The sequence below is a fragment of the Lissotriton helveticus genome, chromosome 5_1 (genome assembly GCF_964261635.1).
Source record: "Lissotriton helveticus chromosome 5_1, aLisHel1.1, whole genome shotgun sequence".
Taxonomy (NCBI): Eukaryota; Metazoa; Chordata; class Amphibia; order Caudata; family Salamandridae; genus Lissotriton; species Lissotriton helveticus.
In genome coordinates, this window is record NC_136065.1 from 1975753993 (window position 1) to 1975772822 (window position 18830).

Below are 18830 nucleotides of genomic sequence, written 5' to 3' on the forward strand. Positions count from 1 at the left end.
TTTGCAAGTCAGCCAGGAGAGCTTTGCTAGAGCCTAGGGTGATAGCAGAGAGGGCTCATTACTCTTATTTTATCTATCCACTAGTACAGGAAAGTCTACATAATTTCTACCAAACCCTGGGCACTGAAAACAATCGAACGTCTTCATTGTAGGGACAGTGTTAGGAGAAATCCCTTTTCTTGCAGATATTCCAACACCTTTGACTTCATTTATGATCGACTTCGGCAGGGGTGATGGTGGTGGCGGGAATGGCGCCAACGGCGGAGGCTTGTGCTGGCTCTAAGAAGAGTCCGATGAATGCTAAAGCGGATGCTTTGGAGTTTGGGTAAGCCATGCCACCAGAGGTAATGAAGCAGTAAGTGATGTTTCCAGTCTCAAGGTGGCACTAGGCAGAGCTAAAGAAGACTAAGGTACTGTGGCATGCCAACAGGGTGGGATAGCATAATGGACAAAATGACTTTCTGGAAGGCCTCAATTTGGCCTCCAGCAGGAGAGGTACTCATCCGGAATAGGTACTGGGCTTGACAAGTGTGGAGGGGTTCATGGAAGGAAACTGCAAGAGTGAGTATCTCAATGTAGAGGCGGAGGAGTAACTGTGGTCCTGCCGGTGGAGCGTCAGCTAGATCCACAGATGGAAGCCCTGCTGGCCTGTCCTTCATAGGGACCCCGGGTCTCAGTAGATGTAGGCTTCCCTAAGAGAGGTGGTGATTCAGGTAGCAAATTAAAGTATGGCAGGTCATCCAAGTTGACCACGAAGATAGGTAGGAGTAGACAAGACGTGTCATTTCAATGACACTGCAGTGGCAGCTTCGAAAGCACTACTCATTACATCTAATTTCTACTGGAGGGACAGCATGGATCTTCCAAGGAATCACTGATGTTTAAGGTGATTGTAAACTAACAAAACAGTCATCATTTGGCACATTGTAAGGTCTCATGATTCCTGCAGCCAATTGGAGGCTGCCACGTCATCTGAGATAGCCATAACTGTCTTCACAACAAGTGAGTTTAGGGGGTGCTGGATCACTTACTATGGCTTCTTGAGGATCTTTGCCCACTCCTGCACATCTGTCTGGATAGACTGCACAAACTCTTCTGAAGATAAATGATGCTCCTCCCTTTCGTGTTCCTCAGCTATCCCGCTAATCACTTGTTGACTGTATCTTCCCCCTTGACCCTGAAATGGACGTGTCCCTGGTTCAGCACAGGGGTGGGTGTTCCTTGCAGAGACAGTGTAGTAGATGTGCCCAGTGCAGATAATGGAGTGAGTGTACCTGTAGAGAAACTGCAGTGAATTGTGCCATGACAAAGACACTGCACTGCTGTCAAATAACTGTTATAAAACTGTTTTGCAAAATCAATACCTATCTTTTAGAAATGAGTAACTAGCAGCCGAGTTCTGAATAAGACCAATACAAGTAGCTGTGAATGACTAGCAGACAGCGCCATGATAGAGGGGTAATCACCCATCCTGTAATAATTGCAAAATGAAATTATCAGTGGTGCAAAATGTTCTAAAAATCAAAAATTAGATCTCATGGATACAGCAATCTTCAATCTACGAAGGAAATTATTTCTAGACCAATGAGTCGCAAACCTATGGGGACAGGATATCTTCATGAGCTATTGGACACTCTCTGCTCTAGGCTATGCCTTGCCCCTTAGGTTCAAAAGCTGACCTGAGTTTTGATGGTTTTTAATAGGTGGGAAACCTCTCAGGCATCGGTTAGCTCTGGATCTGAGGCACAAATATCTCACGCTCGTTCAATGGTATTTGCACCTGGATAAAACCTTTCACTGATTTGTTCAAAAACTGATCTCAACTCTGACATAGTACAGCTGGATACTTCACTGGTAAAAAAAATAACATCTTAATATACACACTGCCAAAGCAAATATGAAAAGCACAATACTTTGAGCAAACAACTTTGGTGGCTTGGGAGGAGGCAGCTCTGGTGCCTTTATGGGGGAGAGTTCTACTTCAAATAGCCCTGTGCTCCCCCCTTGCGATGTGTGAGGAGAACTCGTACCGGTCCTGGCTGCGGTAGCCACACATGTTGCACTCAAAAGGGTCGCGGAAGCCATGGCAGCCCATATGGATGGTGAACATGACATAGTCCAAGAAGAACACGCGGCAGGGGTCACAACGATACATGCCCAGTGTCTCACCCTCCCGACCGGTCAGCTTAGAGGCCTCTCGTATGGAGGTCAGCAGTGGTGGATGCGCCACAGCGTATGATTCTGTGATCTCTCTCTGAGAAGGTAGTCCATTATGGGCCCGGGGAGGTACAGCGTAAGCCGCAGGGGTGAAGCCATGGTTTGTTCGATCCTCCTGGTTGCTGTCGGTGTCAGTAGAGTCATGCCCGCTTTGGTTAGGTGACAACACCCTCTCGCTGAGGTGCTGTTTCTCCTTTAAGTGGTTGGCATTGCTTTTATCCAGATTCTGCATTGTCCCATTTGGCATCTCATTGCGAGTAAGTGGAATGGGGTAGAGGCTGCTGATGACGGGCACCATTCCTGCTGCAGGGGATGGTGGACTGTGCATGAAGGGACGCGTAGCATCCACCCCAAAGTAGTTGATGCCACTGATGGTTTGGTCCAAGCGCCCCTGCATCATGCCATACTCCTTCTCGTACATAAAGCTGCTGGTGTGATTCGCCTCGAAGCAATGATGCTTGGGTCCTGGAAGAGGGGGTACAAAAATAAAAGCAGACATGTAACTAGCATGAATATGAATGAGTGCGAGCAGCATTCAGGGGGGTGCGTGGGTACGTGTGTGTGTGTGTGTGTGTGTGTGTGCGTGTAGGGAAGCATGACTTTGTGGAAAGAGAAAGGCATGTGCAAACGGGACAGTGAATGTCTGTAAGTAGGTGTGGTTGTGTTAGGTTGAGACTGAAATCATGTGTGTCATTCTATCTATTCTCGAGTGTGATTATCAAAGAAACATACAACTACACACATGTTGTTTGCAGTTTTATACACTTTAAGGGCAAAATATTGCTAAGTCTTGCGAATATCAATTTTCTTAAAGCAATGTTTTTAAAGTATTGCAGACAATTATGTAATAGTCTAGTAGATATAAAGCACATTGTTAATAGTAAAATGTATATGGAAAGAAATCAAAGTTGTAAAAGATAATGAAAAGATATCGCAGATAACACTATGGTGAATTCAAATTGCCAATTATGCATGAACTTAATTTATGATCTTGGGTTATTGATATGTGATTGCTGCTGTTTGCTGAAAACATCTCTGCCCAACATAAAGTAAACAAGGAAGCGGAAACAAATTGTAGGCAAGATAAAAAGCTATGAAATCTTAATTTCTAGCATTTTCCCTAGAAAACTGTCTAGATAGACTCAGTACTGTGGAATATTACCCCACAACTATGGTGTAACATTACGAATGTGTAAATCCTCTGCCAGGCATGGGGAGTAGATGTTGCATGCTGGTTATAACTTAGAAAGCTTGGGAACAGATAGAAACTCACAGTTTGGGGTATACACAAAGATTTACTTGTGTCACAGACCGCACGAAAATCCACTGTCAGGGTTTTCAGCAGAGCACTATAAAATAATATAAGAACGGCAAATTACTTACTTGTAAACCTAGTTCTCCTTCGTGGAAACTGTGACCTGGAGTCATAAATGTTTGAAATGCCTGCTCAAATGTAGGATCTCTGAGCACTTGTAATGCAAAATAATCATTTTTAAAATGATACGGTATAAATTACAAATTTAGTAAAGCGATTTTAAAGACCTTATTAGCCAAATGTACTTTGCTTTCACTTAAAAAAATAGCCAACTCAGAATTTTTTTTACTAAAATCCAAAAAAAATGCTTAAAGTAAATTTTACTATCCCTTTTTAGGTCGAGCCTAGAGTCAGCGCACAAGCGCTGCTCTAGGGAAGATCTGGGGTAGTTCAGTACGGGAGAGAAGCCCTGCCCACAGCCCCGCCCATATTTTTCATTGGCTTGTGCCTTTGTCCTTCGTAAATGCTATCTTCTGATGCATTATGAGGCTTGTTAGTCCCTCCTTAGTACGGCTGTGTCGTCATTTGATTCCTCCCACAGCTACTGGCCCCTTTACTAGGTTGTTTCACGGTACGTGTTGTTTTTAGTGATGTAAGCACTATTTACTTTATTGAGTTTGTCCTACTTTGGGCAGGACGACATGCTTTGTTTACATTCTGCGCGCTGTGCTCGCTTTCACTTTTGAAGCTGCCAGGACACTCAAGACTGCTTGTTTCAGCCTTGTGCTGGGCCCTGAACGTAAGTAAAGGGTGGCGCGTGAGTAACTGTGAGGTGACATTGGGGCGTACCAACACACAGAACATCTTAAGAGACAAAGAGAGAGAAGATTAAAGAGGAAAGTCCACAACTCCCAACAGAGCGAACATTAGAACAAGGAACAGCGGCTGGGATATCCATAAGGGTCAGGTGATGGCAATAACCGTAATAACTTTTCTATGTCCATAGTGCGCGAGCTCCATGTTTGGCATTGCGTGCTTCTGTGTTGGTGGCAAAAGCACATGAGGTCGACGTCAATGTGCAAATACCCGAGAGTCGATGCACGTCACCGTTTAGCAAGGGTGAAGGCACGGTGCTGCTGTTTATCTGAGTTGCTATACGCTTAGGTACGTGCACGCGTGCCTGCAGGAGCACTGGTAACATCAACAGCAGTCTTACAGACCTGCTTCCCCGTCTTGAGTTTAGGGAGCCTATCTCTCCCTGCACAGCGATTGGAGAAGCTAAAACCGACTGTATAGCATCTTGCTGTCCTTCGGGAGAATCTCCACAAAGTTCAGGTCGGGACCCCAACCAGAAAAAGCCCTTCCCTTACCCTGTACGAGGACTGACACTCCTCAGCTTATCAGATGTGAGACACAGACAGCCATGGCTGGCAGTGGGAATACCTGCAGGGCGGTGACGTGGGGAGGGAGAGGGGCAGGTTGGGGGTAGTAATGTATGGATTACGGAGTTTTACAGGTAAGTAAACATTTAAATAAATAAAACAAATGTAGTTACACGCACTGCATCACATTTGGGGATGCAGTGCACTCAACAAAATTCGTTTTATTTATTTAAATGTTTACTAACGTGGGAAGCTCTGTAATCCATACATTACTACCCCCCACCCTGCTCCTCCCCCTCCCCACTCACCGCCCTGCAGGTACTTCTTGTGGAGAAGTGTGGCTCAATGCTTAGAGCAGCAGACCCTGATGCAGAGGTCTAGCCCGGGACCAGGGTTCAATTCCCGCCTTGGCGGGTCTTTGGCTCAATTTCCTCGGACCTGATAATTCTCGCCTTGGTGACTATTCTAATCATGTGTCCCACTCCACAACGCTAAGATGCCTGGCTTCACCTTGGGGGTGCCCAGGAGTGGGCACTTCACAGGGAAAAGCCAGGAAAGGTTCAACAGCAATATTCGTGCAAGCGCTGAGATACCCCAGCTGGGGTCGATTCGTGCGCTATACAAGTACACTACATTTACTCCCCCTGCCTGCCGTGGCTGGACACTGAACCGGGGTCAGAAGAGGAGGTGCCGGAGACAGATGGGTGTTTCTGAAGTGGAGGAGACACCGATCCACAAGCTGAGTGGAGCCCCTAACACTCCTGAATGCATAAGGCTGCTGCAAGATTTGTATCTTAGCAACTAAGTGCTCGCTGAAGTAATATATCGTGCAGCTTTCCACAAAATGTTCTGTCTAGTTGCTTCACCATACAATTAATAGTTTCTTGTGAGTTTCATAACTCTTTGCACAACGTTTTCTAGACTTTTCTTTCAAACAGACGTAAGACTCTTCCCTATACTCGAGAATGTGGCATGCGGGGTCCAGAGCATGTACTTCAATGTACTTCAATAAATCGAGCTTAATTTCTGGCCAGGCTCTCTGTGATTTAAATGTCTTGTAAGTGCAGAGCCCTTTACTAATGCCACCCTTGCTATCTTTTCGGCCCTGTGACCTGCAGAAAAGTGCATTTAAGGGCGGGGCATAATGCCTCACCTTGGTGCGGCACGCAAGAGCTAGAGGATACTCTTTCTATTTGCATTAATGATGTAGACTTCAATATTAACATGATCCTAAGATAACTTAGCAAAGCACTTGAATGGGATAGCAAAAGACAACCGTCCCATATTACAATATGTGGAGTGTTTCTACGTATTTTCGAGACATCCGTCATATTGGATTTTACCAGCCCGAATAAAGCGTGCATTTGCCCTTATCTAGGCTTTTGTCAAGATGGAACATGATTATAATATTACTTTTTTTGGGGGGAGGGGGGCGCTATATATCCACAATTGCATATTAATTTGCATGGTGCTTAATTTGCATATAAATTAGTACCAGGGCCTAAGAGATTTCTCAGGAGGCCATGGTAGCTATCACCACCTACTTTTCCTGCCAGAACTGCTAAATGCCAGTAGCAGTGTTACCTACTTACCCTCTCTATTTACTGTCACACTTCTGCATTTGTGATGATATGGACTGTTAGCAGCCATCCACAGATGTAAGAATGTACTTAAGGTGCTGATCTTAATATTTTTTTATGTATTTTGCAATGTTAAATGGCTGTTAAATATTTAAATATAGTCAATAAATATGTGGGCACAGGAAAAAGCATCACAAATTAAGCACTAGTTCTTTACAGTACACTTTGTCTACAACTTTAATGATTATCACACACGTGCTTGAGGGTATTTGGAAAAAGTGAGTTTCTCCTCCTAAACCGGGCAATTGTTTTATTTTTTTTAGTTTGTCATATATTGCCCTCATTAAAGAGTATGTTAAAGATTCACCACACTGATTCTCTGTTTCTGTGATGTAATTGTGTACATGGAGTCGCCGTCCTCTGAGGCGCTCCTCTTTGCTTTTGTGCCACACTGCAGGAGAGCCTTAGACTAAAAGCCTCTATTAGCAAAAAAAAGTTTAAACAGCTATATTAATGGAATATAATGGCATGTGTTTGTAATATTTAATCAAGTTGTGATTTTAAATAAATGCTTTAAAACTGTACATGGTGAGTTTATGATTTTTCCTTATGGGCTTACTGATGAACAGGTGTGGCAGATGCTGGAGTTTTAAACACTTTTGTCCAGTCATAATGATATGAAAACTATTAAATAGGTGGATTGATTTGGTGGTGGGTGCGTTAAAAAACTGGGTTTTTAGAGGATGTTTTTGGGTCAGCACCACCCTTAGAAGTGAGTGTACATGCATGCAATCTGAATAAAGCATTGGGAAAGCACCGCATGTTAGAGGCAAGACCAATTGGTTTTGTCAATGATTGTTTGAGTAATAGTGTTTCACTTACAGGGCATTGTGTAAGTCTAAATGAGAACAGTAGATATAACACCTAGGATAACGTGCTGCATGGTTAAATACTTTTAAGTTCCTAAAGGCAAGACCGATTGCATTGCAAATGCTTGTTAAAAAAAGCGAACATTAAAGAAGACAAGGGCAATGGAGGCACACGGATAGCCGCTTCAGAGAGCAAAAATTGTGACAATGCTCCTTTAAGCTTGGAAGCGTCCTTCCTGCACATAAACAATCATTACATAATGGCGATTCTGCAGCACACATTGAAGTTACAAATCGCTATTATTGATTGTTTATGTGCAGGAAGGGACACCTTTATGCACATGAACAATCATTCCCTGCAGTGCAGGCACCCTCGCACTATGGTGCAAGGGTGCCTGCGTTGCGCTAGGCAGATAGATTTAGCGCCAGTTCTAGGGGAAACCAACACAGGGGTGCGCTGTATTATTGTAAAAAAAATGCACCATGCTGCGCCACATTTACAAGGTGACGCATCTAGGTAGATGCGTCACTTCGTAAACCCCTGCACCACATTTTACCTGCGCCAGGTATAATGTATACAGGGGGGAGTTCCGACGCAAGTAAGGATCGTAGAAGTGACGCAGTGAAATCTTTAAGATTTCACTGCATCACTTCTAGGATGCAAACGCGCGGTTTTCTAACACTGCCGCTGACGGGAAGAACGACTGGGCATCCAATGTAGGACTGGGTCGGAAACGTAATTCTACTTCATTTAGTGTCACATATCAGAGTGTACACTACTCTTATTGAGTCGAATCGAGATACTCAGAAGACCTTGAAACTTTGAAAAGATATATTGTGCCGATCACTGGTGTATTTTTTTATTCCTTGTCCAACACAATGGTGTTTCCTTAGAAAGTATTGGATACTTCTTCCTTCTTGAAAAAGTTCAGAACATTGTGATCGACTTGTGAACTCAACGCTGCTAGACTAGCGATTTCCTGTGCATTTGCCCTGAGGAAGCCCAACCTGGGCGAAACGCGTCGGTTGTTTGGCTGTTTTGTCTGATCATCTTTTATCAAGAGAATCTTCAAGAATGCAATAAAAATGACCTGTATATATCATTGAAGGACTATCACTTGTGTTATGAAAGAAAAAGTTTTTTGTATACTCTTCGCCTGTTCTTTCTGTTGCCTCTCTATTCTCCTAATTCTAGGATGCAAATGTGTCAATATCTTACGCCTCCCTCATGGCAGGCGTAAAACGGACAAAGGCACCTTTAACATGGGACTTGCCCATGTGTAATGACCCATTGCTGGAGTTGCGTCACTTTTGTGGCACACTCCAGCAATACTTCATTTTTGCACTTACAGATACGTTAGAAAAACTGACTTATCTGTTACTCAATAAAAAATAAAATGGCGCATCGCTGTTTTCTTGCAGCGATGCGTCACTTTTCATAAATGAGGCCCTGGATTCTTTTACGGGCAGCATTGGTCGGTAATACTACCTCCAACATCGTGTGGCGGCAGTGGGCACTGAGCGCAAGATGTGGTGATGAACCACATCTGTTCCAGGCCTGTCCTGCGACGTCCGCTGCCTGCATCCCCCGCGGATGTTCAAGGTAAAGTAAAGTCCACATTTGTAAAGCGCACAATCACCTGTAATGGTCTCTAGGCGCTGGGGGCCGTCGGAAAGATTAAGCGAGCTATTGCCCAGAGTCACATGGTGCTGGGCTAACCTGCCGCCGGAGCCGGGGATCGAACCGTGGTCCCCAGATTCCAGCGTCAGTCGCCCTGGCCGCGGCGCCACACCTCTCCCTCTAAGTGCCCTTTATCTGCAGACAACACTGGTCGCCTATGGGTAAGGGAAGAGGGCCCCTCCTACTTGTCTGGGACTAGCACATTTAATGAAAGGTGCATGACGAATAAAGGGGGGAAGGAGAGAATACAGTTGCCCATAATAAAAACTGTGCTCTATGTTTCTGCTAAAAACTCAACCTGGTTCCTGGCCTATCTATAAATCCCTGTTGGAGGTGAACGCCTTATTGCGTCTTCCTGTCTGAAAGTCTCTGTAGATAAACCAGGGGGGGCACTGAAGGCCTGGTGACGTACTTTCAGAATATTCTCTTGTCCGATAATGTGCTTCACCCGTACAAAGGTTTGAGGAATAATCACATTGTTCGGTTTTACAAGGAGATGGGTGATGTAATGCAGCGGATCAGGAGAGTTGAAAACGTTCCTGCATTGGCGCCCAGAGCTCTCACTTCATAAAGACAAAAGTCAATGTTTTCATGCATCAGATTGAAATTGACATTTTTAAATCATAAAGCAGTAATGTGCAAAAGAAAGCAAAATGAATAGCCAGTGCAGTAAACATGTATATTTCTTTTTAATGAGCAACATCATATACGTAATGCATTAGTCTCAACTATCTGATACACAGTGCAGGAATTGGAAAATGTGTACTCTGGGAACTCATAACTTGGGGTCAAGCCATGACAAGAGATTAGGAGAGTCTGACAGCCAATTTATAGGTAAAGAAATTGGCAACAAGAACAAAGGTGACACTACATCTGCTCGAGTTCAAGTTCTCACAAATGCTGCATTTCAACATTTCTGTTGGGACTAAGGCACCTGCTGCAGTGATGTTTGTGTGCTCAGTGAATTTCAGGGGATTATAATAATGGTGAGGTAACTCTATTGGTTAATGAGCTTACTGGAGAAGTATGTGGTTTATCTACTCACAGTTTTAACTCAAAGTAGCAAAGAGGGCTAATGTGTCCTACAAATCACTCAGTAATTAGCAGATTACAGATTTTTTGTGTAGATAGGTAAGTGGGTTACTGCTTTTGACACAAACGCAGGGTTGAACTGTATATAGAACAATACAGTGCAGCCCTGTGTATCACCCTATGTTGGCGCTAATTGCAGCTGCCTAGCGTCAACGCTGGCCCTCTTGCACCATTGTGCAAGGGCGCATGTGTTGCAGGGGAAGACTGTTTATGTGTTGGAGGCTGTTAAGCGATGCTAAGTGGCTTAATGCTTAATGCTGCCTTATTAATGTGGCTTAACACTGTCTTGTAAATAAGGCGAAGCCCCCATTGCCACCACAACCAATTGTATTTCTCCTGACCATGCACCCTTAACATATAATGCCTACCAGTAAGGGTGATATGTGACTCCTACACCTTGTACGCCTCATTGTGTTATGTAACATCTTGTGCATTGAGTTACACATTTGTATGATTTATTGTCAATGTATAATGTGTGTATGTAATGTAACGCACTCTAGCACCTTACACTGAAATTAGTAGTACAATAGAAGCATTAAATAAAAAAAATACTAAGTGCTATTGAATTTATTTGTGTAATAACTCATACAGACTTATACATCTGACATTCTTACAGTGCATGCATATCTCTTATACACAGGGGTTGAACAAAGTCAAAACCTGCCTCCAAACAATAGTTTCTCTTATGTACTTGTGAAGTGATATCAAGCTTTGTTTCTCCTTCATAGCATTTGCATCTAGGTGATAGGCTACAGATAGTTCCCAGCCAGAATCGTACATGGACAAAAGGAGGGCTGATGGCCCCTTAAATTAATGTGGCTTTTGTTTTGGCCCAGATACAAGTAATAATTAAAAAAAAGCCTCTTCTTCGACTGCAGGTTGCTGCTCAGAATAGAAAGGAGACAATCTGTTAAAGCTGCTGAATGTGTCCCGAGGCCAGCAAATCACAACGGGACAAATTCAGAACGTTTCACTGGGTCCAATCTGAATTGCGAATTCGCCTCAATAATGGCTGCCGGAGTCGCCAGCTACCACTCATTTCTTGCACTGTACTGCAGTACCCGATTGTCAGGGGTCCTATGTATTGGTGGAGCCTCAGACTGCAAAGTGGACAGAGGTGTAACTAAAACTAGAGTGTTACACTCAGGGCAGGCTGGTGGTTGTGATAGATTGACAGGCTAGTCTTGGGAAAAGTCAGACACATGTTATTTAAGTTCTTTCTTTTCCCAGTTGGACAGAATTCAATTTCTGAGCTGATCACTTTATCTGTCAGTGCTTCATGTTGCTTAATGACGAATTTGAAGAAGTTATTCAATTTGCAAACAGAGCAATACAAAGAAAAGCCCACTTTTATGTGGTTCAGTAGACTACTATGCTCCCATGTACCAAGTCGATTCTTAGCTCACCCATGGCCCCTTCACTTGTGAAGTTATTGCAACATATCATGTTTAAATACTTTTTTTTGAGATTTGCACTAATTTCATGTTTAACGAAATTGTGTGATCCTAGACAATTACCTTTCTTCACTTTGCTTCCTTTTCCATGATCATCATATTTGGGAGCATCTTGAAATAGTTCAGTTCAGGAGGAGTGCTGCACAAAAACGCTCATCCATATGGTTTAATATAGCATAACTCCATCAGTAACGAAATATAAAGTGTGCAACACTTGAAGCAGGGCAGGTGATCCAGCCTGAGATAAGAGCTCTGACCTTTTAGAAATGGATGCAACCTTAGCCGTCATCTCTCTCTTTTTGTAGGCAATTTAGCTCCTGACGACTACTGGAACCGGACCAGCGAGCCTGCACTTACTGGTGATGCGGCCAGGCTTGGTCTCTGCACTCCCTTCTCAGGCACTGATTCTCCCAGTATCTTGGAAGCAAGTTGTCCCGCACATGTGTATGGGGATCCCAAAGGATGTGGACTAAACATTTTGAGAGTGAAGTAGTTTTGCAACCCGTCCACTGGGAGTTTATTGTGATGGTTATGTCATGTTCTTGTGAATTTCTAAAGCACACATACACCCAAGGGTCTCTTGGTGCTAAACATGAACATGACCTGTAATACATATCAATGAAGATAAGAAGAAGGTTTTGGGGCAGATTTACAAGCCCCTTGCAACACTTTTGTGACGCAGCGGCGTCGTAAACAATGCGCCACGTTGCGACACAATTGCAACGAGACGCATCTGGGCAGATGCGTCACGTTGTGAAGCCCTGCGCTACATTATACCTGCTTCAGGTATAATGTATGCAGGGTGGACGTTCCAATGTAAGAAAGCCTCAAGAAAGTGACCCAGGGAAATCTACAAGATTTCACAGTGTCACTTCTACGCCGCCACTGCGTCAAAACTTTACGCCTGCTCAAAGCAGGTGTAAGGAGTGACGCAGCATAATAGGAATAGGCATTCTGAAGCATTGCTGGAGTTGTGTTGTGCTTGCCGCACGACTCCAGCAATGCGTTGCCTTCATGCCAACAGATGCATCACGTATCTGTCAATCCTTGCACCACAGTGCGTCGCACTGTAATTGCGACAGATCCATGGTGGCGTAATGGTTTTTTTGTGTGATGCAAATTAACTAACGCATTTCTGCTAATATGTCGAGATGCATCAGTTGTTGTAAATCTGCCCCTTTGTGTTTTGTTCAGAAAACACTGAAGGGCAGATTTACAAGAACTGACGTACCTCTGCATATTAGCAGAGATGTGTCAGTTAATTTGCGTCACGCAAAAAAAACCTTGCGTCACCATGGATGCGTCGCATTTACAATGCGGCACACTGTGGCGCAAGGATTGACAGATACGTGATGCATCTGTTGGCATGAATGCAACGCATTGCTAGAGTCATGTCGCAAGCACGACACATCTCCAGTAATGTTTCGGAAGGCCTCTTTCTATTATGCTGTGCCGCTCAGAGTTTGACGCAGTGGTGTGGTAGAAGTGACGCAGTGAAATCTTGTAGATTTCACTCCGTCACTTTCACAAGGTTTTCTTACGTCGGAACGCCCACCCTGCATACATTATACCTCACGCAGGTATAATGTAGGGCAGGGTTTTACAACATGACGCATCCTCCTAGATGTGTCACATTGTAAATGTGTTGCGATGTTGCACATTGTTTACGACGCCACTGCGTCACAAAAAGTGACACAGCGGTGGTGTAAAAGTGTTGCAAGGGGCTTGTAAATCTGTCCTTCAGTGAGGAGGTGTATTTCAGATGTGCAGGAACAAAGTTTCAGGGGCAGGGGTTGGAGGACTGAGAAGGCAAGGCTTTCCCACCATAAGAAGATTTTCTACAAAAACAATAAGATAGAAGAAAAGATGTCGAGGAGTGTGAAGAGCAAGTAGGGACATATTTCTGGATTTTGGATAAGAGAAATGGAGGAGCTCCATAGAGGCATTTATGAACTAAACAGCTTTGAAAATAACTCTCTTCAGGATGAGTAACCTGTGAGGTTATATAAGTAAAGGAGAAACAGAGGAAAAATTAGCGTAACAAAGTAACAAGCCTGGCTGCTTGGGAAAGATTGGAGTATTTAAAGGAGATGGGTGAAAAATCATAAAGAGAAATGCAATAGTCCAATCTTAAGCCAATAACAGCTGCCTCTATGACTTTCCTACCACTAAGGGACAGCAGCAGCAGTATAGGTCTCAATTTATCTAGGCAGTAAGGACATGAAAAAACCCACTGCTGATATCTATTTTACCATAGTCAGTCTGCTGTCAAATTTAACCCCTAAACTCTTCATGCTCTTCATTCTGTGAGGAGGGAATGTGCCAATGGATGCTTGCTAGAGAACGGGAGTGGACGGGTCAGTCTTGGCTTGCTGTAAGGACTTCCATTTTACAGATGTCGCCCTTGAGCCAGTTGTGATCCATACAGTCTTTGACATTACAGAGGCAATTCCGAAGAGTCACATAAATCAAACTACCATCAAGATGATACATTAACTGTTTGTTATCACCCTAGGTACAGAACCTGCAGCCAAAGTAGTTAATCAGCTTCATAAGAAGAAGCATGTAGATATCAAATAAGGAAATAGGTAAAATAGAAACCTGTGGAACATGAGTAGTTATTGGAAATGTGTCAGAGACAAAATTACCCAGCTGGACATTTTGAGATCTATTGCTTGATAAGGAAAAGAACAAGGCTAAAACGGTACCATTGAGTCCACGGTCCTTTAATCCAAGGAGCAAAATTGAGTGGTCAACGGTATCAAATGATGCAGATAAATTAAGCAAAAGTAAGACAGAGGTGATATTATTATCCGCATCTAGTTGAGATCACAAAGAGCAACCAGAGCGAATTGTGTACTTGTATTGGGGTGAAACCCTATATCTGCATCATTCAGAAGGTTGTTGGATTCTAGAAAAGAAAATAGTTTGTTTGTTACTACAGTCTCCAAGACTTAGGCTACCATAGGCAGGAGGATAGGGTCTAAGCTGACTTTTTAACAATTGGTCTGACCAAAACTTGTTTTAGATTGGAGGTAACTACACCAGGGAGCAGTGACAAGGTGACGGCTTGTAAAATGGCACTGTTAAAGCCAAGAGGCTCCAGATCAATAATTTGAGGAGGGAAAGGGTCACTTGGGAAATCAGATCAACATTTCTTAATGACACACAATAGATTGTCAAGTAGAAGAGTGTTCAAAACTTGAGAACATGATTTAATGTTTAGATTGGGGATATGGGAAGATTGATTAACTAAAATCGGGAACACAATGGTAATTATTCTTTCAACAAATAAGTGTGATAAAGAGTCACAGAATTCTCGAGCATAAAAAGCGTGACTGGGAGAATGGTTAACTCCTCAATTATTTTTTTTAAGTTTAACATCAAAGTTTATTGAGCAAGGTTCAATATAATACAATACAGAACGAGAAAATATTAGTTATAATAAAGAACATTCCAAGTAAAGAATAAATATATATCTAAAATATAAAAAGAAAGAAGGAAGGGGAAAAGAGGGAAGGTAAAGGGAGACAAGGAACTCCTCAAATATTTTGAAAGTTTATTTTTGTGTGTTTGTAGTGTGCCCTGTAAGGGAGCTGTAAAACTCTGACTGCAGCCAGTGAATAGCCTTTTAATGTTGTGGCAATAAATTGCAGTTTGTGCTCTAATTAAAAGTGGTTTCAACATTTACTCTCAGTAGGCGAACCTCAAGTTTTTACTTTGGCAAAACTGTATTTGTATTACTCTTTAGTTTCTGTGTTGTTAGGGGCTCTATTAGATTTGCATTAGTCCAATTAAAATGGTTAGCATGCCTGGAATCAGGGTGGTCGAGGTTGGGAGAGGACTCGAAAACGCATGAAACACTTTGGGCTTAACTTTATGCCCAGCTCTAGATTAAGTAACAGATTTACCAATCTAGTTAGTAATGTCTGCAGATTTAAGTAGAAAATAAATGTTAAAAATGATCAGTCTATGTCATGAAAAATTAGAAACTGACTTAATCAAGTCTTTAGGGCTACTTTAAAGCCTCTAAAAAATGTCCTACAGTATGAGTAGGTCTTCTAAAAAATTGCAAAAGGCCACTATATATATCTATATGAATAATAGTTGTTAAGAAGTCAAATCATCAAGCTGCGCTCCAAGGTGCATATTTAAATTTTCAAAGATTATGGGGAAGTTTGAAAGGCAAGTGAAGGCAGAAATTGTTTTGAAGAACTTGTGAATCGAGGTGGTAGGAGTGCTAGATGGACGATATATTTATTTATAATTACATTTATTTATAATTACATTTATTAAGCGCGCAGCTACCCGGAGGTTTCCCGGCGCTAGGGCAAACTGACAGATGAAAGGTAGAGAGGAACGTAAGATCAGGCATTATTTGTTGAAGAGCCACGTTTTTATTCCCTTCCGGAATTTCAGAAAGCACACTTCAGTGCGCAAAGATTGAGGAAGAGAATTCCATAAGGATGGGGCCAACAGGGAAAACGAGCGTCCTCCCATCTTGGCTCTGTTGATGCGCGGAATTTTTAATTTATTCTGCGTCGAGGACCTGAGTGTACGGGGGGGGATATATTGCTGCACCAGATTAGAGAGATAACGGGGGGCTTTACCCGTCATGATTTTATGCATGTAGCAAAGTGCTTTGAAATTGACTCTGCTTTCAATCCGCAACCAGTGTAGGTTCCTCATATGATGAGTAACCGAGGATCTGGCCGGAAGGTGACAGATCAGGCGGACTGCCATATTCTGTACCACCTGATACTTCCTGGTTACCTCCTTGGCGGCGCCTAAGAGAAGGATGTTCCCATAGTCCATAATAAGACAATGAAGGTAGAAGATGTGGGTGATAAAACTAGGATGGTCCAATGGGGAAGTTGTGGTTGAGAAGTTGATGTGGGTCTTCCCCAAGGTTGAATTGTCACTTTCGCACATGGCGCTCTTTGACATTTTTCTGACCTTTTGTAGTTATTTATTTCCGTTGCATGGAGACACAACTTGGCTGCTGTCTTACCTTGCGATACTTAACACAGTGCCAGGCTGTCCCCGGCATCTTCTTTTCGGGTCTCATCTATCCCACCATTACCAAGGGAAATGTGGTTTTGGGGGTAGAATTGTTAACTGCACCTGATGTCGGCTGTCACATTCTGTTTGCCTTCTACAGGTGAATATTTGAGCAATTCTGATATGTATCACAGAAACCACGGAACAGAAACCTATTGACTTTTACTTATGTCAGTCGTCTATTTTACAATTATGCAACTTTCTCAGATGTGCCTGCAAAATTTCTAATCTGTCCCGAATTTCCCCCCTGAATTTTTCCTGTCAATGTCCAGAATTTGCCTCCATGCCAGGGAGTCACCCAAGCTGCTCAGCGCCCATGGGCGGTGACCACGAAGTTAAGGCCCTGAATGTGGCGCCACCTAGGGGTTGTCACCCTGGGTTACCCCTTAGACACCCGTGGCCCTGATCCATGCACCTCTCACCGCTCTACAGAGCGATACAGGTTGTTCTAAGAACCAGAAGCATAGTATAGTACATCAAAGCTATGCGAGTTGTACCCTGCAGGAGGCGCTACGAAGCCTACCCCCCCCCCAGCAGTGCACTCCAGGCCCCTCCACCAGCTCACCAGTGAACTTCTGCGGCAAGCTGCTCTTCCTCTTCGCCACATTGCTGGCGAGACGATCCAGAACCAGGGCCCGCTGGCTGCCCATCTCGACTTTGATGTGTCTGGGGTCCTCGTCTGGTGTTAGAAAAAAGAAAGCGAGAGGAAACAGTGAGGCGCATACGACTGAAAAACAAACTTTTTTTAAAAAAAGAACTAGAACATGAATCAGAAATGCCTGAAGCCCAGAGACAGTCACACTCACGAGAAGAAACGTTTACTCGACGAAGCCAAGTGCCGCCGACACCTCTCCACCCTCGCCCAAAAAGATGAGGGTTTCTTGTGCCAGCTCTGTGGTGTGCACTCGTGGTCAGAGAGATGCAAGTCGAGCGGAAGCAAACCTCGCAGCCGGGGGCGTCGTCTGCCCCCCACTTTGTCAGCTTGAGCGGGGGACTCGGGGGGAGGATGCTGCAGGCTCTCTTGTTACATAATGAAGGAGACTGAATGAACTTTGCTCGGCGGCTCGGGCCTCCCAGAGAAGCTCATTGAGAGAATCGCATGATGGGTACCGAGGAGGGAGAACAGATGAAACAATAGAGCATGGAGGGAAGAGAGGGGTAGAGCAAAGCATGGAGAGGAAGATGGGTGGAGGGGATGATGGATAGACAAGAGGATAGAGATGAAAGGATGGCTAGAGAGAAGTAAGGATGAATGGCAGAGAGAAGGAAGGGTAGATAAACGAGAAAGAGAATGATGAATGGATGGATGTGAAAGAAGGAAGGAAAGATGAACTGATGGATGGCTGGATGCAGGGATGTAAGGTTGCATTAGTGGAGGACAGGCCGATAGATGACGGGCTAAAGAGCATGACAAAAGGGCAACAACAGAAGACTAGATGGATGAAGAGGAAAAAGGGAGAATGGAGGGATAAATAAATGAGAAAAGGAAAGCTGATAACAGAAAGAAGGAAGTGAAGATGGATGGAAGAAAAAGGAAGAAATGGGGCAGGATGGCTGGAGAGAAGGAAGACTAGATCAGTGGATGGAGAGACTAATGGATGGATTGAGGGAAGAAAAGAAAGGAGGGGAAAAAGAGACAGTTGGATGATGGAGAGAAGGAGGAGTACAAGGACAGAAGGAAAAAGGCAGATTAGAGAAGAGAGGAGGGATGGATGTAAAGGGTATAACATATATCATTTGGTAAATCTGTTTTCAGAATTCCCTGGGGCAACAAACTGGTTCCCCTGAAAGAGGTCTCGCTCACCTCACTTGCTCGCTCGGTCTGACTCTCAAGGTGGGGATATGTTACTTTTCTGGCTATTCCTGAGCACACAACCACTCAACGCAGACCGAGAGCAGCTGAGACCTGCAGACCAGGGCTAGGAATGGGCAGCATGGGCAGCTGCCCAGGGCGCCGCGCTCAGCCCACCAGCATGGGGCACAACACATACCGTGCAGCCCTGCATGTCCAGGGCGGGGTGCCTCTCTCCTAGGCCTCACAGGCATGTGTAGCTCTGGGAGGAATAGGGGAAGGGGCACACCTCCCCTGGCCTCAAAGCACTGGACCATGGCTGCAAGGCCCCCGGGAGGGGCGCCCTTCTCTCCTGGGGCTCGCAGCCGCACACCATCGCCTCAAGGCCCGTCCACATTAAGCACGTTTGGCCTGCAATCGGCGATCCGGTCAAGCTGTCCACTCAGA

General features: G+C 44.1%; 1 protein-coding gene across 2 annotated transcripts in view; it reads right to left on the reverse strand.

Annotated features, from left to right (window-relative positions):
- Positions 1-427: 427 nt before the first annotated feature.
- Positions 428-18830, reverse strand: part of IKZF3 (IKAROS family zinc finger 3) — a 661121-nt gene continuing 642718 nt past the window's right edge. For both annotated transcript variants that reach the window (XM_078645670.1, XM_078645669.1), the window contains exons 7-8: positions 17157-17270; positions 428-2682 (exon numbers count right to left, since the gene is read on the reverse strand). In XM_078645670.1, the coding sequence (XP_078501796.1) occupies positions 1982-2682; positions 17157-17270 (815 nt within the window). In that variant the 3' untranslated portion in view covers positions 428-1981. The remainder of the gene's footprint in view (positions 2683-17156; positions 17271-18830) is intronic.